Raw genomic sequence first — 22,909 nt, 5'->3', positions numbered from 1 at the left:
AAACCACATTGGCAAAACTGAGAAAGCCCTTTGGAACAGGGGCACGCACCTGAGTACACAGCCAATGCCTCCATCACTGCCGGTGATTGCGCAAATCAGTACATTTCCTCCTCCAATAGAAATACTGTTCCCAACTTGTGACTCTGCAACGTTCATGGAGACCTCTTGAGAGCAACTGGAACTGCCACCCTGTCCTCCTCTGAAACATAGGACTAACCATGACTATAATGCAGAAAAGGGTAAGTAAAGCTTTAACAGGAAAACTGCAGTTGCCTCTAGATGGCAAACAAAGTTCATTCTAAACTATGGCTTTCCTGTCCAGCTGACTCAGCTAAATAACTCTTCAGTCTGACTATACAGTCCAAACTGAGCCTGGCTTTGCTCCCTGTCACGCTTAAAGAGACAGTGGTTTATACTTGACTCCATTGTAGTTGGATTTGAATAGAATCCTTCCCTGGGGTAAGAAAAACTCAGGTCTAGAGATTGTCAAAGATTTAGAGTTTTGTTTCAATCAAACAATTGGCTCTGTAGGACTAGCCAAGCCAAGGAAAATGAGATGAGTTGAATTACCACAGAAATCTTTATTAAAATGTGTCCTTCAGTAATACGTTAGCATACATACAATATACACACATACATATGTACACTCTTTGACACACCTCACGGATCGCCAACATCAGTTTAACCAATAAATTAAAACTAAAAAAGAGGGGGAAGGGAGGGGTACTAAGGGCAAAATTTTCGTGTATTATCTGGTAAGAAATTGCAAATTTCTCAGAATTTCCCTGGGGAAAACCTGACCAGAAAATCTTTGAAATAAAATACATAAATCCCCCCCAACCCCCCCACCAAAAAAATCCAAAAGATGCAGTTACAACAAATGTGCTTCTCAGAACAGGAGCATTCATTTCACTTCATACTCTGGCTTCTGCACCTTCTGACTTCAAGACAGTCTGTCCCTCGGCTGGGGCACAGAGGTTCATATGGGCACTTGGGCTTGGTGCACCTTGGGCTCTGGGGGTTGAGGGGCAGGCTGCAGTATGGGAGCGGGGAGAGCCGCACTCATCTGAGGTGATGTCTGGCACGTCATCTGACTGTGTGTCAGAGCTCTCCAGATCACTGCGGATGCTCTCTGGCTGGGCCAGGCTGATGTCCCAAGCTTTACTGGCCAGGCAGTCTTTCTGTTCACAGCTTTGGTGTTTGCAGGGGGGATCCTCTTCAATGCCGCCACCGCCACCGTCACCGCCACCATCACTGCCACTGCCACCGCCACCACCACCGCCACCACCTTCTTCTTCATTTTCTGCCATCTGAGCATGGACATGGAGTGAATCCTCTGTGCTGCTTCCACTCACCAGCTGATACTGGCTTGGTTTGGCCTCAATATCCACTTGGATTTCCATATTGTTGCATTCTCTGTGGAGACAAAATCCACTGTGCTGAGTCATGCATGGGTCATGCTATACCTGTTGATAAAAGCAGTTTGTGGATTTAGGATTAGGAAGTTTAAAAGGATGAGTAAACAGTGGACTTGAGCTTACTTTTTGCTACACAAACACTCTTTTAAACATTTGAAAAAGCTTCCAAAATTCTACTAAGGGTCAGAGCTTCACACTATCTTTCTCAAAACATGAATGTGAAAGATTTATAACTCTTTGCTACTGTGCTGTAATTAGAAGAAGCCCAGAATCCCAACAGTAAGGCGTACTGCAATCACACCAAGCCAGATACACTACTCAAAATGAAAGCATATGGGAACCACATCAAGCAAAAAGTGAGCAGAAACCCTAGATTCACAGACATCAATGAACACCAGTCTAGCTCTTTCAGTTCCATGTGAGTAATTACACACTGTTTCAGTAGCCAAGGGGAGGGGAGGAGAAGGGAAATGAGAGAAGGAATCTTTAAACATCAAGCCCCAACAAGAAGAATCAAGAGATGCCAACACCCTAGGACCAAGAACTTGGTCAATGAATTCACAGGGCATACTCTACATCCCACTAGATGGTACAAAGGAACCCTAACATGAGGCATTGCACTTCTCGGAAGACCTAGTACTGGGCAAAAAAAATGCAACCTCTCCTGGGCATCTGACTGTTCACATACCTGTCCTGTGGGTTGTAGGAACTGATTATGGAACCGGCCATAGCACGAGTGCTTGCGTTGTCACTAATTGCACCAAGACTGGCTGTGTCTTTGGGGAAAATTTCCTTTTGGACATCGGCTTGGACTTCTAACCTGTGTAAAGAGGGGACGTTCAAGTTAATACGAGACCTGGGTATTCTGAGACAGTCTACTTCCTGGCACACATCTCTTCCATTATACTCTTGCAAACTGTCTGATCATCTCCAAATTGTCAAATAGATCAAATATGTGCCCGCCCATTTTCCCTCTTAAATATCTACTGATATCGTCCCCTCCTTTCTATCCCCACTACTACTACTTTCACACCCCCAGCATCTCCTGCTTGGGGATTTACCCCTGGGCTCTCTCTCCAGGAGCACCTAAGTCCAAGTCAGACAACCTCAAGACCAGTGCCAGTGGATGAAGACCTGATCCTCTAAAATTCCTTAACTCTTGGCTGCCTCCTGCTGAACAGGCATTTATGGTCTTCCTGATCTGTCAGGAAGCCAGTCCCATCTCACTAGAGGCTCAAAATCAAAATCACTTTGAGTTCAGATTTTTATACCTCCATAACTCTGCACCTGCTATTCTCTCTCTCTGGAAGTTTCCTTTCCTCTGCAACAAACATATTTGGTCCTTAATAAAGGAAATACCATTTCCCAGTTTTCTCCCAGAAAACCAGTCACTTCCAACTAAGTGCTCCCACAGCAACTACCTAGTTATCAATTTATCTCTCTCTCTCTCACTCCTCTGGGAGTTTCATAAAAGAAGAGACCACATCTCAAAACACTTAGCAATCAAATCACCCCTGGGCTATAACACTGAAGGACACACAGGAGCCAACCTCCTCCCTCCTGATAGAGCAGCATTTTCCCAATGATGTCTCAGAGATAGGAACCCATAACTATTTGCTTTCTTGGCTCAAATACCATTTTGTTGCACTCTTGAGTATTTCCTCATAAAGAGTTTCACCGTCAAGCCCATCTGACTCATTCACTTCCTATAAAAGAAAGGCTTTCACAGAACTGGAACAGCTGGACTGGCTAAGCTGCAGTTTCAGCAAGTCACTCTCCAATTACATCTGTCTGCTCATTTATAGGGGAGCTGGCTTTAAGAGTACAGCAGTGAATGTTCCAGCATTTGGGGGCAGGATCCCCTAACAAGAGACACCATAGTCACAAGACACAGCGGGATCAGCAGCAGCCTCCACCCTACCACCTGCACCTTGGCTCTGCTGCTCCGCCTCAAATACCCTTCAAGGATGTGAAGCGGTCTGGCAAAATGAGGAGAGTACAAGGGAAGTGCACTCGTCAGAGACATGGGTTCCAGCTTCAGCTCTGCCACCGGCTCGCTCTCTGTGGGCAGTAGCTTTCTCAAAGGCCATTTACTTACTTAGAGGCTATGCTAAAATCAACTTGGAAGTTTTGTTTTTAAACTCAGTCCATCCCTAGGTCTCATTCCAGGAGACTTTAGTTATTATTCATGGAAATGGGCCCTAAAATCTTTTTTTAAGAGGTTCCCAGGTGATTGACCTACCTGCCATCTGTTGCTTGAATCCTTTTAATAGCCAACAGGCCCTTTGGTTCCACTTTAAACACTTTAGAAATAAGTAGCATAGTATCTGCAAAGGTAGTCCTTTCCTTCTTTGGGTTTTTATACAATGTATTCTATGCATTGCATTCAAATTAGTTTCCCTCTAGCTTCTGCCTAGTCATTTTAATCTTCCTCTTGGCGTGAGTCACAGAAGTCTAATCCCTTCCCCAGCTGAAGGCTTTCAGACATCTGAAAGCGATTAGCTTCCCTACCTCCTTACCCTGCTGTGCTCTACCTGTGCTCCTCCCCAGGCCACTCTTCAGAGAATCAATAAACTGCTTCTAATCTAATATCTGTAAAGTGCCTCTGTATATATTCTGGGTTATCTGAATGTGAAATGATCAAGCAAGTCACAATCTTTTTAAAAGTCATAAAGCTTTACGCATTCTCAACACAAATTCATAGATAGGACAGATATAAGGGTCATAGTACCAGTTTATGTTGTACACGGTACAACATAAATGCCATTCAACCCAAAGCCAGTAAAATGAGCCAAGGGAGAGCACAACCTCAGGAATTCAATGAAAATGCCCATTCTTCCATTAAGCAGGAAGCCCAATGTGGTTAGTAGAGGGAGAATATTCTGAATATGGAAGCAGCTACTGTGCAGCATAAAGAACTCTGAAGTTTGCTAAAAGTTGAAAAAAATACTACTGACAATTAAATCAAAGTGACATGATATATGAAAAATGCATAGTACAGAGAAATGGCTTAATGTATCACTTCTTATAATTCTAACTGTTAGAAATTATCTATTTGCTTACCTGCTGTACTTTCCCTTGCCACTGGAGAGAATGCCACCACTCAGCGTGCCCCCTGAGAGGGCTGCAAAGCTTGCTGTTTCACTGTAAGGGCCTTGCATAACACTGAGTCCATCTGTAGGGCTTCCACTGGTGCTCAACACACTAGTCAGGCCTTCGATGCTGCTTTCCCCAATGCTGGGATTCTTGAGGGCTCGCCAGGCATCTGCCACTGTGGGTGGAACAAAACATCTCAATTCAGGACAGCAAAGCATCAAAACAGTCTAATAGGCATATTCCTAAAATGACTTTTCAGAGTGGAGGATTTTATGTAGAAAAGTACTATGGTATTCAGTTAATGAAAAGCTACTATGTGCAGCCATTGTACATCATCTATTTTAACATATGTTCATATTTAATCCCCCCAATAGTCAGGCATTGACAGCTCTGACTTTAGTTGAAGAAATTAGAATTTAAAACTAAATAACTTATCCAAGATCACAGTCACACCAAACTACAATTCTAAGTTCAAAATTATTTCCACAACTCTGTAGCTGCCTTAATTAAACTGAAGATTTCAAAGTATGTTTAGATCAGTGTGGATTTCAATAGAAAGACTGAATTTACCATTGGTGAACTCTGTGCCCCAGGTTAGTTAAGATGGTGAAGTGGGAACAATGTTCAAGAAGTCAGAAACTTGCTTAGTCCCAGCTCTGCAAAAACTCTTAACAGATACTGAAGTAAAAGCTTAAATATGTTCCCATTTAAAAGGGGATAATAATAGCCCCTGCCCTTCTTCTTCAGAGAGCTGTTGTAAAAAGGAAGATAATAACTATGTAATGTCCTCTGAAAATTGTAAAGTACTGTGCAGACATAAGGCTTTATTATAATCACTCAACCACCAGCATACTTGGAGTTACTTAGAAGCCTACTAGTTTGTACCTGCCACACAGAGGCAAGCACCAGAGGAATTAACCTAATAATTTTGGAACAAAGAAATGAAAAGCTAAAAATACATTACCCCCTACAAACCTCATTATCCAAAGTAATCCAATGACAATCTCTGTAGAATGTGCTGAATTTTATTGATTTTTATATTATGTCCCATAAATTTAAATGAAAATAAAAATCTTTCCTTTACCTGTAATTGGACCATCATCTTCATCAAACTCAATTTTTACTCCCTTTCCATTGGCTGTGCTAACTCCACAGCCACCACCACGACAGAGAGAAATGGGCACAACCCCATAGACATATGCCAGCATAATGGGGACACCAAAACCTAGGGGAAGAAATGAAAACATGTCAGCAGGCCATTAGGTTGCAATTGTCCTAAATTCTCTTTCCCAGTCTTGACATGGACAAACCACTTATAAAGGGCCAAAGAAAGAGTGCACAGTCCCAAAGTGGAAGCCTGGTATAATGGAATGATGACCAGACTTGCAAACAGAAAGGTCTGGATTAGCTGGGTATGGTGATGTATTGCCTGCAATCTCTGTTACTCTGGAGGTTGAGGCAGGAATATCCAAATTCAAGGTCAGCCATCAAACAAGACCCTGTCTCCAAAAAAAAAAAAGAACTAGGGATATAGCACATTGGTAGAGGGCTACTGGGTTCAATCCCCAGTACCACCAAAAGAGAATAAAAAGGTCTGGATTACAATCTTGACTCCAATTCACTGGCTATCATACTGTGGACTTGTCCTCTCAGGGAGAAGAGAACATATGTGCAGTGCCTAGCAGAGTAAATATGTATTACTTTCATTTCCCTCCTATTCACTGTTTAAGGGCTAACCCAAGAATCAAACATTAAATAAGTGACTACTAGGGTTTAGGGTATCCCAGCAGTGTAAATTACAAAGTCACACTGCTCTGTGAAGTAGAATAGTTTAATTATTAAGAGCACAGGATCTGAAGTAAGACTGCCTTGATTCATACATCTGCAAAGTGACTTTGGCAAAATTACTGCACCTTTCTGTCACAATTGTGGTGCTTTTCTGAGGCTGTAGGATTAAATGAAACAATGTGTGTGAAGCACTCAGAATTATGCTTTACCACCAGCATACTTGGAGTTAGAGAACAATTAGTAGAACTGTTCTATTAAAAAATAGAATCCATTTCTGCTTCTAACGAAGTTCAGAGTTCCTTACACCGCATGACAGCTGCTTCCATATGTAGAATAGTCTTTTGACTTCATATCCTTCCTCTACTAACCACATTGGGCTTCCTGCCTAATGGAAGAGCAGCATTTTCATTGAATTTCTGAGGCTGTGCTCTCCTTTGACTTTCAGCTGAACAGCATTTATATTGTATCTTATGGCTACCAGTTCTGTGGCCCTTTATATCTGTCCTAGCCTATAAATTTGTGTTGAGAATATGTAGAGCTTTAATTATTATAACTCATGAAATATAAGTTATAGATTATTTTTCTAAATATCTCCAAAAATATTGTGAGACATTAGTCAAAAATAAAACTGATTTACTTTGTGAATCTCATGACAAGTAATGGAAGAAGAAGATGAAAGGTGAAAAACTAGGTTTAAAATAATATACTTTAATTCAACTTTTCTGTATGCCACACTGAGTTCTAGGCACTGACTTAAGACACATTCTGATAGTTTAGTGTAGCTGAAAAATAATCATAACAACATTGCCTAATAGAGTTAACTATGAACGCAGGTTTGTCATAAAATGTGGTGTCTCCAGGATAAAATGTTTGGCCAGCTGACTAAACTGCTGAGGTCGGAAAGCTAACAGAGGAGTGGGTGTGGTGGCAGGTGCCTGTAATTCCAGCGAATGGGAAGGCTGAGGCAGGAGGATTGCAAGTTCAAGGCCAGCAATTGAGCAAGACCGTGTCTCAAGATAAAAAATAAAAAGGGCAAGAGGTATAACTCATCTCCTTAGTGGTAAACAGTATAGCTAACAGAGGAGTTGTGGACCTGATTAGCTTACCAACACTAACTGCTGCAATCACTGGGGATGCAATGACTGACAAAGTCACTCCTCCTGTGATGGCTAAATTCCTCTTGTGTTTGGAGGTTTTCCTTCCCTCATACCTGCTGTGAATCTATAAAAGAGAAAATTCAGGTCAGCAGGTTAGGACACCAATATTTTGCCAGGGGGAAAAAAGAATAAGTGAATATTCATTTACAAGTTATCTATATTAAAATATATCCTTTACCCCAAAAAATCTTTCTCAAATTTTAACCTAATTTAAGAGTTGGAAAATATAAACTAATATAGAAAAAGTTAATCCAAGAGGAGACAAAATAACTCAGGGGAATAAAGTAAGCAATTCACCTTTAAGTCTCTGAGACAAGCCAAGCCAGGATGTTAATAAGAACTTTGAGATCCCATGGGGGTTTATAAAAATCCATTTAAGAAATTAAAGTTATTTTTATCTAAGAACCAGCTGGTTTCCAGGCAGCTCTGAAATATAAGCTGCTTTCCATTTCCCTCAAACCTTTGCCAACAAAACTAAAGCTGGAACAGGCACAGAACCCAGCATGTCTTACCTTCCTTCCAACGTAAACAGGAATGCCAATGACCATGGCAGGAATAGCAATACCAGCAATGAGAGAAATCCCCACTGGAGCACCAATTAATGTGCCCAGCTGCCAAAGAATTTTCTTCTTCCGACTCCATGGCTTCTTGCCCCAGAATGTACAGCCAGAGGGGCTACAGAAGAAACACGGAGTTAATGTCAATATCACAAACACAGCTTCTTATCAAGAAGGCTTGATAAGAACAATAGCTTTCTTTTCAATAGGTATGATTTAGTTAAAGGAGAATTCAGGAAACCAACATATTATACAAGAGAGAGAAAGAGGACATGGCTAGACTAGTAGAGCTGTGAGCTCTTTCAATTATTTATTAATTCATTTACTTTGTAAAGGCAGAACTCCAGAAACAAAAGGCCTTTTCTTCTCTCTGTTGAACTCTCTTCCCAGACCCATCAACACTGATCCAGCTTCTTCTTCTTCTTTTAAATTTAATTAATTATTTATTTATATAACTGATCCAGCTTCTTGACACTACTTGGGATCCTGCATAGCCTGTGCATTTGATAACTCACCCAGATGCATTGTGTTCTGCAGTTAATTAACATTTTGTGTAGTTTCTTAGCACGTGTCCTACCACGCCTAATAGATACTGTAAACTATGTTCATCGTTAATGTCAGTTTGATAACTTTGGCTACTTTTATGCTCAGTCCTTCTATACCTGGTCCTTCTTCTTCATTCCCTTTGTGGTACCTTCTCTTCTTGATATAATAAGCAATTGTGAAAGTAGAAATCATGTCTTAATCACCCTGTGTCCCCAGTGACTGTTACAGAGCAAGTATTCAAATGTTCACTAAATTGAAAATTAGGTATTTTCATCTACACAATGAAGTCTGTAAATATTAGCTCCTCTAGGACAATTATTTTAAGATTCACTCAATGCTTTGGGAACTCATTATATGCAAGAAGCTGTAAAGAGATCATAGTTTTGTAAGATTAGACATGTCCATGAAGTGCAAAATAGTGAAAATATACTGAAAGTGATAAAGGAATGTCATGAAGAAAGAGGCAGAACCCAATTACTCAGGAGGCTGAGGCAGAAGGGTCACAAGTTCAAGGCCAGCCTGGGCAACTTAGTGAGACCCTGTCTCAAAATAAAAATAAATGAATAAATAAAAAGGGCTGGGGAAGTTGCTCAGTGGTAGAGTGCTTATCTAGTATGCATGAGGCCCTGGGTTCAATCCCCATTACCACAAACAAAGAATGAGGCAGAAAATGGGAAGGTATGATCAATGAAATGGCATTTAAGTGGCTCTTAAAGAATGAATAAGAACTGAGCAAACTGAGACAAAAGGGGAATACTGGGAGGCTGATGTGGTTGGAAAGCATGTCAGGCAAAGAAAACAACAAGTACAGGGACAGGATCCCCAGAAGAGACACAAGGAACAACAAACCCAGATTATCTGGGATATAGCATAACTAGAGGAGTAGATTAGGGCCAGGCTATGGAAAGCTGTTAGGGGGGTAAGACATGATTAGAAGGTTGCCCAGAGGTTGCTGAACTGGAGAAAAATATGATCAGAGATACTTTTTACAGATTCCTCACTCTGTAGTGAGAAGACAACTATGTCTCTTTGACATCCTTTTCTCTAAATAAGTAAGGGAATAAGACTACAAAAGCAATGGACATATTTCCCATCTCACCTGAGGTAATGCAAGTCTGAGATCTCTTTCATACAAAGCCAGCAGAATTCACAGCCACACACTGCACAGGTCATGTGATTACAGCTTCCATCATTCATCTTGATAATGTAAGCACTGCATCGTGGGCATGGCTTGATGTCATCTGCTGGAGTGGGAGTAGGAAGGAAGGATGGGTAGAAAAATACCCATTGTTAAACCTAGTTGACTTCATCATTCCTAACAGTGCACATAGAAATGAAAGGGCAGTCAAGAACTCCTGACTGAGGATTCCAGATTGTGCAACACACTTTACTGGAAGGTTGGCTATGTCTAGACCTCAAGAATTTTCAGAAAATGAATTATGTTTCATACTGAGCTGCCTATCCCAGTAATTGGCATCTTATATAGAACTTGAGTCACAGTCTGAACAAGGAGACTTCCCTAGAGAAAGAACAATGGTTCCAAGTAAAACGGAATTTCCACTTGCCAATAGGCAGAATCCTATTTCAAAGATAGTCAGCAGTCTAAAATTGACTTTAAATTTGGATAACTGTTAATTCAGAAAACTAATTTTTAAGATTCAACAAGTATTATTGAGATTTGTGGTCAACATAACCCATAGTTTCTTCCTGTGATACTTTCAAGTTCAAAATCTAAAAATAATTGGATATGCTATATAACATACACCTGCTAATATTTACAGCAAGTTAGGAGCTATCCTATAAATATGACAATTCAGGAGATTGTGCTATGCCAGAAAAATGAATGGCAAAATCTTTCTTATTAGCCTCTCCCAAATGACATCATTTAGGAGACATAATCCACTGACATTTTAAAATAGGTTTATTCTGACTTGTCAAGGTTGGAACTGAATGTGACATTTTTTTAAAAGGTTCTGGAGATTGAAAATCTTCCTCCTTTTAAGGTTAATGATTAATTCATATTAGTATCATTTCCTTTCCTTAAATCTTTATCTAAAAGCAGTGATATGCTTGAAGCTAGAAAGCAAACAAGTACAGGTTTAACACTAATCAAGTGTCTTTCTGCTCACAAAGAAATGAAGAATGAGGCAGAACCCTAGAAAAAGTACCTAATTGTTCTCCAATGTGAGAAATATCGCTAAGAAGGTAGAGGCTTAAGAATTCAATTTTGTGGCTGGGCCTGGTGTTCTAATTCCAGTTACTGGGGAGGCTGAAGCAGGAAGATCACAAGTTAGGTGCCAGCTTGGGCAATTTAGTGAGACCCTGCTTCAAAATAAAAAAAATTAAGGGGCTGGGGATGTGGCTCAAGTGGTAGCATGCTGCCCTGGCATGCATGAAGCACTGGGTTCAATCCTCAGCACCACATAAAAACAAAGATATTGTGTCCACCTAAAACAAAAAAATAAATATTTTAAAAAAATTAAAAAATTTAAAAAGGGCTTGGAAAGTAGTTCATGATTCAGCACTTGCCTAGCAGATATGAGGTCCTGGGTTCAACCTACATACACACATAAACACATACAATTTTAATTTTGTTGTATTTCAATTTTATGTGCCTAGATAACCTATAAATGGTCAGAAGAAAAGGTACATATCAAACATATTAATTAAAGTATAACCATTATACTATCATACCATGCCAGGCTTGGTAGGGTGCATATGTAGTCCCAGCAACTTTGGAAGCTAACATGATGTAAGCATGAGAGTTCAAAATCAGCCCTGGAGATCCCAGCTCAAAATAAAAAAGGTGTGTGTGGGGGTGTGTGTGCTGGAGATGGAGCTTAGGGATAGGTAGAGTACTTACCAAACATGCTTGAGGCCCTGGGTTTGATCCCCAGCACCACCAAAAAAAGTATAATCAGGGATGGGGATCTAGCTCAGTTGGTAGAGTGCTTGCCTCGCAATGCATAAGGCCCTGGGTTCAATCCCCAGCATCACACACACACACACACACACACACACACACACACACACACGCACACACACGCACACACACACACACAAAAAAAGTATAGTCAAATAATAGTTTCTGTTCTCAGATTCCAAGGAATTCTTGAGTTTTATATTAGTAAGATAACTTTTCAATATTTGGGCTCACTTTATGAGGTATCAAATAAAGAGACAATGAGATAATGCCAACTTATACCTGGTCCAGATTCTTGCCCATAACTGAGACCTGAAGTATGCTTGGTCCGAACTCTCAAAGTCTGTGCTCTCTGCTGCCGGGCCATATCGCAGGTCTGATTTGGATGCCATATCTGCTTGCAGTGGTAGCAGAACTCAGTCTGGCAGCCTTCCCTCTCACAGGTTAGCTTTGGGCAGCTGGCACAGCCATAGGCAATAACAGCATAACTGGTAAGGAAACAGGAAGATACCAGTAAGATTAAAATTGATCTAACAAGACAGACATTATTCATCAAGGCTAACATTGTTTGCCACTACCCCACAGCCACATAAGATGCAAAGAAAACATGCATACATGAGCCTGACCAACTATATAACTAATCCCATATGAGAAAGTAGATTTCTTGATATTCCAAAAATAATTTCCTGAAAAAAATGGGGGTATATATCATATTTAGCCTGAATTCCTAGCCTTTGTTTAATCATAGTTTAAAATGCTTCAGTAGTGGTTTGCCACCCAGTTTCATAAATAAAGAGTACAAAACAATTTCCTTTCCATGGTTTATTATATTTAGAGAGATTAGAGTTTGTTTACAAGAAAAGACAATACTTACAAAATAAAGAACTACAGCAAAAACTAAAGCAAGTATACTTTTTCATTTTAAGTTTTACAATGGAGTTGATCTGACAACAGCTTGAGAGACAATGGCCCTAGATGGTGAAGTTCTACTGAAAGCTCATTTTATCTTACACCTTTGTTTTTTTCAATTCCATTCTATACTTTTTAATGTCTTCTTTCTTGATAGCTTCCAAAACCCAAGAATACTACCACCTCTCTTACATAAGACCATATCTTCCCTCCTCTCTTTTGACATATATGCTTAAAAATGTAATTCAGAAATTATCAGCACTAGTATCAATCGTTTCATGTAATCCATGCTCATTTGCCAAGAATTAGTCTCCCATAAATAATCCACTTATATTTACAACTACTAGCCTTTCTGATTAATTCTAAATATGTCAACTAAATTTTCAGACTACCCTAACAATCAGAGACTTTTCTTTAAAAAAGTAATTTAGAGAAACAAATGGAAAGCTGCAAAAGTTTACCACACAGTTTTCAAACAGATAAATAATTGCATGCTTGGCTGTTGCCATCTGTGCTTTGTTGTCCCCTATTCCATCCTCTTCCCAATTTCCAAAGCCCTCAAATAACTTATGTGAATGGCTAATAAGGTTTTCTTGGATTTATTCCAGTTTTCTCATTTATTTGAATGTACATTAGATGTTCATAATACCAACTCAAGTTCTATGGTTCATCATAGATCCTGCAAATGACACTAAAACTATAAATGACCAGTATCTCCTATGTCATATGATACAGGCTGCATTAAAACTTTTCTCAGAAAGAACAAAGTGAGAATAGGTCAATGTGTGAATGCAAATGATTCATATCCTGTAGGAGCTCTGAGCAAATTTACCCCACCTAGCTGCAAAATAGCTACTAAAGATAAACAATATACCTCCTAAAGAAAGTGACTTGCTTGCTATTTTGTGTTAAATGGGAAAAGCAGTAGATGACCTCAGAAGAGTAATAAGCCAAGTTCTGAAGATACACATTAAATTGACTACCAGTCAGGAACACTTAAACACTTCATAATCCGATACCATTTTGCAGAGGAGGAGAAAATACTTATTAAAATTCTGTTTGTTTTTGGTGCTAGGGACTGAACTCCGGGCCTCCTGTATATTAATCACACACTCTACCACTGAACTACACCTCCAAATAAGATTCCTTTTTTTATTAAAAAAAAATAAATAAACAAGTTCAAATCAGTATGTGTGGTTCATTTCAGTTCCTTCACTATTAAACCTGGGGGGCAGGGACTGCTTCAGTTTTCTCTGGCTTCCTTTGTCTATGATGACCAAGGTATAAAGGTATCTGCTGCTTTGAACCTTAAACTTTACATTATCCTTGTTTTTCTTAATTTTGACAGACTTGGCATCCTTTTGCCTGTGAGTGGAAAATCCTTGATTTCCTCAATTTTTCAAGGCACAGCAATGAGGCATACTAGGGAGAAGACATGGACTAACACAGCAAACATGAAAAACCAATTTCAGGTGTATAATTTGGTTCTAATGAAGTAAAATAACCCCAAACTCCCCAATCTATTATTATGACACAGAATTACTCATGGCATGAGACTTGATATTCTTGTTTTGGGGTGCCTGGTCTGGGCTCTGATTCATTATACATGACACTAAGCTACTTAAAATCTCCAAACCTTAGCTTCTATCCCTCAAATCAAGGTATAGGGAGATAATTCCCACCTTCAAGTGTAGCTGAACATATTCTAAAACTGTATTTGCAAACTTGCCCTGAAAAGTATGGCATGAGAATAGCACAAGTAGGGCATGATGGTATACACCTGCAATCCCAGGTACTAAGAGGCTGAGGAAGGAAAATCATAAGTTTCAGGCTAGTCTGGGCAATTTGGTAACTTCCTTCCCTCAAAATTCAAATTTTAGAAAGGGTTAGAGGTGTAGCTCAGTGGTAACATGCCCTTGTGTTCAATCCTTCAATTCCAGTTCAATCCCCAGTGCTATACCAAAAGAAAAAAAAAAAAAAGAAAAAAAGAGAGAGAGAGCTAGAAACAGAAAGAGAGAGAGAAGAAAAACATAGCATTCTTTGCCCTACACCTTCTTGGCCTTTGCATATTCTTTCTTTTGCCTAGAAGTCTCTTCCTTTCTTCTTGCCCTGGTAAATACTACCCATTTAAAAATCAGCTCAAATGTCATATTCTCTGTAAAATCTACCTAACCTCTTCAGGCAGCTGGTTGCCTATTTTGTGCCAGTGCACAATCATAACACATTATATACATTATATTGTAATTATCTTGCCTCTCCAACAATAATAGAGAGAGAAGGAAGGGGGGAAGGAGAGAAATACTGACAGGGAGAAGGAGAGAGAAAGGAAAAAAAATCCTTCAACCCTAAACCTATTTACATGGCTTAAATACATTGATCAACTTGAATCCAGTCTACATTTTCAGATTGATATTTAGTCACTTCCCAGATCATGCTCCCTACAATATGCCTCCAGAGGCTAACCAATCCAACTCCGGACTTAGGATGGTATCTTGGCGTTTTATATCTCCATGCATTTGCTCCTAACACTCAGGTTTAAGAGGCTTTTTTTCCTCTATCCTCATCTTGAATGAATTTCTACTCATATTCTTGAAGGCCCACATCAAATGCCATCTTCTCCATGAGATCTTTCTTTGATATTATCATGCAAAACCTATTATTCTTTCATCTAAGAATACTTGTATTTTCCTTAGTACTTATCACATTATGTTTATAATTTCTTATCTATCAATCATCCTGTCTTCTCTATTAGGTCAACCTTCTTATCAAGAGGACTACGTCTAAGTCCTTTCTGCTATACCCTGTCCTCAACTAGTGTTCAACAAACACTGCATCATTTTCAAAAGTGTTTGCTGAATGATTACCTATCCTATTCTTTCCCACTTCCTATCTCAGAGTTCCTTATTTATGAACCAGGTATGCTTTCATACTCTGGACCTTTCTCATCAAGATTCACCTATTGATCTCACGTTTTTAGGACCTAAATGAAAGGGTTTGTACATGGAAGTTGTAGAAACAGTAGAAATACTCTAGAGGAAGTATTTTTTTTAAAAGTTACATATAGACACAATACCTTTATTTATTTATTTATTTATTTATTTATTTATTTATTTTTTTAAAGAGAGAGTGAGAGAGGAGAGAGAGAATTTTTTAATATTTATTTTTTAGTTATTGGCGGACACAACATCTTTCTTGACGTGGTGCTGAGAATGGAACCCGGGATGCACGCATGCCAGGCGAGCGCGCTACCACTTGAGCCACATCCCCAGCCCCTATTTATTTATTTTTATGTGGTGCTGAGGATTGAACCCAATGCCTCACACATGCTAGGCAAGTGCTCTATCATTGTGCCACAAGCACAGCCCCTAGAGGAAGCAATTCTTAATCTACTCTGAGTGCACAAGATGTACTGATAAATATAGACACCCACTCAAGGCAGGCCAGGGTGATAACTATTAAAGAAGTCTCAAAAACTGCAAACAGGGAAAACAACAAATAGTTAATCTTAAAGGTGCAACAGAAAAAATAAAAACATGCTCCCTAATGATCCACATTTTATTTTGAGACAGGGTTTTGCTAAATTGTCCCAGCCTCCTGAGCCACTGGGATTACAGACGCATACCACTGTGCATGGCTAATATTCTCCTTTATTGACTGTGAAATTTGTCTCACTCAGGGAACTTGTTCTTCCCTCATAAATGTGCTGGGAATGAACAGAAGCTTCCTGTTTATGGGAATGGTCCTATCCAGTTGTCTGGGAAGACCAATACTGATACTATCTCCTAGTGTAAGGTGGGAGGTGGAACTCTGCAAGATACAGAGGCAACAATGAGAGGCTGGAGTGGGGGACCTGCATAAAGAATTTAGGTCAGGACAACCTTATTTCCTATTTAACTGTATAAAAGTTCTGCCCTTGTATACCAGGATATTTTATTACCTACTTTGCTCACCCTCAGTCTCCCAGAGATTCTGAAAGGATTTAAAATTGGCAATGGAGTAATGATGTCCATCTCATTTCATCATCTTTCCTGCCCCCATTCCTCCCCCTGTCTCGCCTTTGCCCAAAGTTCCTCCATTCCCTCCCCCGCCCCACCCCCCATGGATCAGCATCCACTTATCAGAGAGAACATTTGGCCTTTGGTTTTTTGGGGCTTTGCTTACTTAATTTAGCATGATATTATCCAACTCTGATCATTTACCTGCAAACACCATAATTTTATTCTCTTTTAATGCTGAGTAACAGGATATCATTACATGTATGAATGCACATATGGTGCCATACTACATCGTGTACAACCAGAGAAATGAAAAGTTGTGCTGTAATGAATCAAAATGCATTCTGCTGTCATATATACCTAATTAAAATTAAATAATTAATTTTAAAAATGTTCTGAACATAAAAAAAAAATTGGCAATGGAGCATCTGAGAGGAAAACATAAAAGTTTCATTATTTGGGGATTTTTGAAGACACACATAGGCAGAGATTCAAAAGGATAATAGAGCAACTGCACCACTTATTAGCTACAAAACATTAGATCCCACATTTATATTTATGTTTTTTTAGTACCAGGGATTGAACCCAGGAGTGCTTAACCACTGAGTCATATCCCTAGTCCTTTTTATTTTGAGACAGGGTCTCATTAAGTTGCTCAGGGCCTCACAAAGTTGCTGAGGCTGGCTTTGAATGTATGTCCCCTGGCCTCAACCTCTAGAGTTGCTGGGATTACAAATTCTTCTCTGAGATGGTTTCTCCTTTACAAAATCCATTTATCACCATCTACTTGTATGAGACTAAAATGAAATTATATGTAAATAAGATTATACTTAAATACTATGCTATAAATAACCATAAATGTCAGTTATTTGTATTTTGAGCTAATTTTATCTCATTTGAAAGTTTATTTATGTTTGTAGCACTGGGGATCAAAATCAGGGAAGCTCTCCCAAGCTTTATCTCTTGCCTTTTTAAAATTTTGCTAAATTGCCAAGGCTCACAACTTGTGTCACCAAGCCTGTGAAAGTATATTGTGTTGCACACCTGTAATTCCAGCAGCTCAGGCTGAGGCAGGAGGATAACAAGTTCAAAGCCAGCTTCAGTAACTTAGTGAGGCCCTAAGCAACTTAATGAGACCCTGTCTCAAAATAAAAGATAAAAAAGGGCTGGGGATGTGGCTCAGTGGTTAAATGCCCCTTGGCTGAAACTCTGGTACCACCCCCCAATACACACATACCCCCCCCACACACACTTGTTAATATAGTACTCAGTATATCAAATAACAATATGAATGTTCCCTTACTTATGAATAAAATATTGCATTCAAATGATTAAAGACTATGCAAACTCTTTTTCTGTTCTACAAATATTCTATAAAATAATGAAATCTCTTAATATATAGTGTTCTATAAGGAGTAATCATAATAAAACTAATGATCAGAACTTGGTAAATTCACTCACATGTTCCCCCACCCTGAGAAGTATATATATACATGTTCCCATGTGTAAGCACACTCATATATTAAACCCAAGCGAGGATTTGATAAATTTTGCTTTCTAGAACTTGATCAGTGTGTTACAAACATGGTCAGGTATGGGAAGAGATAACTGGAGCTTAGGGCTTCTTTTCTAGTATTATCCATGATTTTCCCCAGGCCCAGAAGAATAAAACAGTTTGACTTAAACAAAAACGGAGGGGCTGTGGCTGTGGCTCACTGGTAGAGTGCTCGCCTGGCACATGTGAGGCACTGACTTCAATCCTCAGCACCACATAAAATAAAATAAAGATATGTGTTCCACCTACAACTAAAAAAATACATATCTTTAAAAAAAAGTTTAAAAAAATACCCTAACAACCAAGATCCACAATATCCAGTAAGAACATAGAAGCTATTTTCTTCCTGGCATTAAAAATAGGCAGCAGCTGGATGCACCCCTGTAATCCCAGCAATTTGGGAGGCTGAGTCAGGATTGTAAATTCAAGGCCAACCTATGCAATTTAGTGAGACCCTATTTCAAAATAAAAATTAAAAAGGACTGGGGGTGTAGTTCAGTGGTACAGCACTCCTAAGTTAAATCCCTAATACCACAAAACAAAACAAAAACCCATGGGTACTAAAACTGCCACCATATCCCTAAGGAAATCAGGACACTCCTTTGGGAGGTGACAGAATTTTAAACTTAATCCCTGTTTTTATAACCACCTTTAGCTGAATATCTCAAAATTCTTTGCAAACATTATCTAAGACTCTCAACTATAAGGAAAGAATTAGGCCTATTTCAGATAAGAGAAATAAAGTAAGGGATTGTTAAAAGGAATTAGAAAAGAAACTAGATTCTACAATACCTGGCTCTCTCAATGTTGTCCTTAAGGAAAATGTCCAAATAATATTCCCCAAAATGGGAGTTAGGCTTACAAGCCAATGCTTTTTTATAACAGAGGCTAAGTGCAAAAAGTAGTTAGAACAGAGGTTGAGTGACCTTCATTGGCGTTAAGACAAGCATTCCAAGCCTAGTTCACCACTATTAGTTATATAACCCTGAACAAATCAATCAATTTCTTTAAACATCAGTTTCCTCATCTGTAAAACTGTATCAAATCCATCTCACAATGTTGTAAGGATCAAATTATGTATGCCAGTCATGTAGGTCCTCAGATGCCAGCTTGCTTGTTTTCCTTTACCTTTAAGTGAACAGATACATAGAAAAAAATAAATATATGATTGCTATAATTGTTTTTGCTAATTTAAAAAACCTGGATGCTGTCAATCCAATTCTTGGCTAAATTAAGAAATGGCCTAGGCACAGTGGCACACTGACTCCGAATGACTGGGGAGGCTGAGGCAGAAGGATAATAAGTTTGAGGCCACAATCCCAGCCCCAATTTTTCAATTTTATTTTGAGACAGGATCTCACTAAGTTGCCCAGGCTGGCTTAGAACTTGCAATATTGGTAACTTACTTAGTGATTATCTTAGTGAAAGCCTGTCTCAATAAAAAAAATAAAAAGGATTAGGGATGTAGCTCAGTAGTAAAGTGTCCTGAGTTCAATCTTCAGTATTTGGAAAGAAAAGGGAAGATAGATAGATAGATAGATAGATAGGTAGGTGTGTGTGTGTGTGTGTGTGTGTGTGTGTAGAGAGGTATGTGGGGGGGGCAGGGAGTGGAGATATGAAAAGAAAAACCCTAGGACTGTAGTTGTAGCGCAACAGAAGAGCACAAGACCCTGGGTTCAATCCCCAATAATACACACAACACACATACACACACAAACACACACACAAAGACCTTTAACAATTCTTTAATACCTTTCAAATCAGTAGTGGTTTAGAGTTGCCACCAAGTTTTCAAATTAATTTCTATCCATTTTTATTGATATAAGCAAAGACAGAAATTGACTTCAGATAAACAAAAAATGTAAAATGGGGCTGGATTGAAACTAGTCATAGGAGGTTTGATTCTTCCCTTTCTTTAATTATGCTTTGACATATTTTCCAGAAAGATGACCAGGGGTGCCACATTTCTTAAATTCAAGGAAACTCACATTAAAAAAAAAAAAAAGGAATTAATATACTATTCCAAAATTAACCATACGGTATTCTCTTAATATTCTTTGGGTTCAGAAAATAGATCAACAGTATCTGCAAAACTTTAATACTTTATAAATTAACCTCACAAGAGCTGGGTGCAATGATTCATATCTGTAATTCCAGCTGCTTGCCAGGCTAAGGAAGAAGGATTACAAGTTCTAAGCCAGCCTGGGCAACTTAGTGAGACCCTGTCTCAAAATAAAATAAAAAAATTGGGGCTGGGATTGTGGCTCAGTGGTAGAGTGCCCGCCTAGCACGTTCAAGGCCCTGGGTTCAATCATCAGCACCACATATAAATAAATAAATAAATAAATAAAGGTATTGTGTCCAACTACTTCTAAAAAATAAATATTAAAAAAATAAAAATAAAGGCTGGACATATGGTTCAGTGGTAGAGCACTTATCTAGCATGTGCAAGGGCCTACATTCAATCCCTAGTACTAGGGGGGAAATAATTAACTTCATAGAGCCAGTAAGACCACCAGACCATAAGCAGACCCTTTTGTTTAGTTTTGTCGGCAGGGGAGTGCTTACCACTAAGCAGGGGGTGCTTACCACTAAGCCACATCCCCAGCCCTTTTTGTTTTGAGACAGGGTCTTGCTAAGATGCTGAGGCAAGCAGACCCTTTAAAGAGCCTACAAAATCCTTCCTGATACTTATTAACCAAAAGTGAAAGTGATTTATCATAAACAGGGTACCTTTGACCACACACTTCAAAGTAATTTGGCAACTCCCATCTTGATGAGGTTAAATAACACACCCACTTCTAAAGAAGTGCAAGGCCCTGGGTTCGATCCTTGGCACCACATAAAAATAAATAAAGGTATTGTGTCCAACTACAACTAAAAAAAAAAAAAACAAACTTAAACAAAATAAATAAGTTTGGCAGAATAAAAAATAGAAGTTAACTATTTTAATTCTCCTAGATATCAAAAACAGCTCCTTTTGAAAGGAAACAAATGGCAGCATCATGAAAATCTCAAACAGCCTATATACAGAGACTACAATTAAAAGCCCTTAAGTGCTTTGAAGCAAAGGATCACACAGCTTTTTACTAGCATTACATTTATGCCCTGCACCCTAGAATCCTTTTGCCTCCAAACATAACACAGGAGAATAAAATTATCTGTCCAAGGTCCAGAGCAGGTAAAGGAAGTCTGCCTCCCAACCCCTTAGATGAGCCCCTCTTGGCTGAATGCTAACGTTCATGAGATGAACTGAAAAATAATAATCAGATTTTTTTTTTTTTAAAGAAGGGGTGTGGGATGGAGAATCTCCACTGAATGCTTCAGACAGGGAAATCTAGTGGTATTTCAGCTCTGCAAATATAACATTTTAACTCACTGACCTTTGAAATCAAGCATTCTTAGTGCATTGAAGACTGTCACCACGATCTCAAGATCAAATCGGTTGACAAACATTTTTTTCTACCTTATCAACCTCTGGGTATTCTTCCACTCACTGCCCCACTGACACTCTGGACAAAGAAAGGGTTTGTCCACCCCTCACCCCACCCACGGCAGCAGGGTAAGAACCACAGGGTGCCTCCCAAAAGCTTGGCACAGAACACACAGTGCCAGGGTGCTCCCAGAGCTCTGCTAGTGAACTGTCCTCTGCCCTAAGTGCCATTCCTATCACCTTCATTCCAACTTTCAACAGCGATTGTCAGGAAAAACACGCCTTCTCCTGCAATGCTGCTAAGCGTGCCCCTAGCCAAATGGACACACCCCTCCAAAGCGCTGCCCCTGCAGAATGACATTCTCACTGCCTCTTTTGCCAAATATCCCCTCCCTTCTCACCAAAAGATATCTCCACTTCTGCAGAGGGGCCTTCACCTGCCCCCGCCCCAATAAAACCCTCCTGTCTGCTGACTTAATGGACAGTTCCCTTCCCCTGACCGACAGCTTAGTCCGCACCTCGAGCCCCTGGGCAGGGGTGGGGCGCTGGGTGCCTTCAACACACTTGTCGGGGCTTGTCAGATGGTTAGTTACCGGTTACCACCCCGCCGCACTCGCTTCCCTTCTTTCCCTACCGCTGGTCACCCCTACCCTCCTCCTCGCTTAGGGATACACTCTCAGGGCAGCCCCTCTCTGCTGGCCACACGCGAGGCCCCGCAGCCCCCGCCACGCCCCTCAGCTGCAGCCCAGTGCCCCTGGCGGCCACGCCCCCGCGCTCACCCGCAGTCTGGGGCCGGGCACCAGCGGCAGTCCGGGTCCGAGGCCAGGTATCGGCGCAGCATGAACTCCTCGTACTTGTGCATGAGCGGTGGGTCGGCGAGCAGCAGGCGGATGTCGTGCGGGTTGAGTCGCTCACTGCACTCGGGGCAGCTGATGGGCACCCGGCTCTCGCTGATCTCCAGGCGCAGGTAGTGGCGGAGGCAATCCCGGCACGAGCGGTGCGGGCAGCTGAGTAGGCGCGGGGCCCGCTCCGGCGGCAGCCGCACTAGACACAGTGGGCACTCCACCTCCTCCGCGCCCGGGCCGCCGCCCTCCGCCGCCTCTTCATCGTTGAGTCTGGCCCCCGCGGCCGCGGCGGCCTCCTCGGCCTCTGCGACCGGCTCGGCGGGCAACGCCTCGGGCGGCGGGGCCTGGGCCGCGGCTGGGGCCGGGGCGGGCGGCGGCGCAGCCGGGGGCGGCGGCTCGGCCTGCGGTTTGGCCCGGGCGCGGCGGCCGCGGGCCGAGGCGGAGAAGACGCTATGGAAGGTGAGGCGCCGGCGCCGGCCGCCGCTGCGGCACTTGGGGTCGGGCGCAGCCGCGTGTAGGGATGTGGAGCGCGGCGATTCGGAGTCCTTCTCGGAGCCCATGGCCCACAGAGGTCGAGGAGCCAGGGGCGCCCAGCGCCGCCACAGCTCCCGCCTCAGGGCCCCCCAGCCGGCGCCCCGGCCGCCGCCGCCTCGGCCGCCCTCCCGGAGATAGAAACCGAGCAGCGGC

At 40.9% G+C, this 22,909-nt stretch overlaps 1 protein-coding gene and 1 pseudogene across 3 annotated transcripts; both read right to left on the bottom strand.

The window, feature by feature from the left end:
* Positions 1-561: 561 nt before the first annotated feature.
* On the bottom strand, positions 562-22,901 carry Rnf19b (ring finger protein 19B). Of its 3 annotated transcripts, none has more exons than XM_076863022.2 (9): positions 22,157-22,901; positions 11,768-11,973; positions 9,662-9,806; positions 7,972-8,134; positions 7,409-7,523; positions 5,599-5,739; positions 4,482-4,689; positions 2,107-2,238; positions 562-1,416 (listed from the first exon to the last, which is right to left on the bottom strand). In XM_076863022.2, exons 1-9 carry the CDS (start codon positions 22,780-22,782, stop codon positions 915-917), a joined length of 2,238 nt encoding a protein of 745 aa, XP_076719137.2. In that variant the 5' UTR covers positions 22,783-22,901; the 3' UTR covers positions 562-914. The 3 variants fall into 3 exon arrangements, with proteins under 3 accessions (XP_076719137.2, XP_076719138.2, XP_076719139.2); XM_076863023.2 differs by having other exon boundaries at positions 9,662-9,803; XM_076863024.2 differs by having other exon boundaries at positions 1,383-1,466; positions 9,662-9,803.
* LOC143403456 (large ribosomal subunit protein eL38 pseudogene) lies at positions 13,593-21,400 on the bottom strand (annotated as a pseudogene).
* Positions 22,902-22,909: the final 8 nt, after the last annotated feature.

The sequence above is a fragment of the Callospermophilus lateralis genome, chromosome 7 (genome assembly GCF_048772815.1).
Source record: "Callospermophilus lateralis isolate mCalLat2 chromosome 7, mCalLat2.hap1, whole genome shotgun sequence".
Lineage (NCBI taxonomy): Eukaryota > Metazoa > Chordata > Mammalia > Rodentia > Sciuridae > Callospermophilus > Callospermophilus lateralis.
This window is presented reverse-complemented; position numbering and strand designations above follow the sequence as displayed.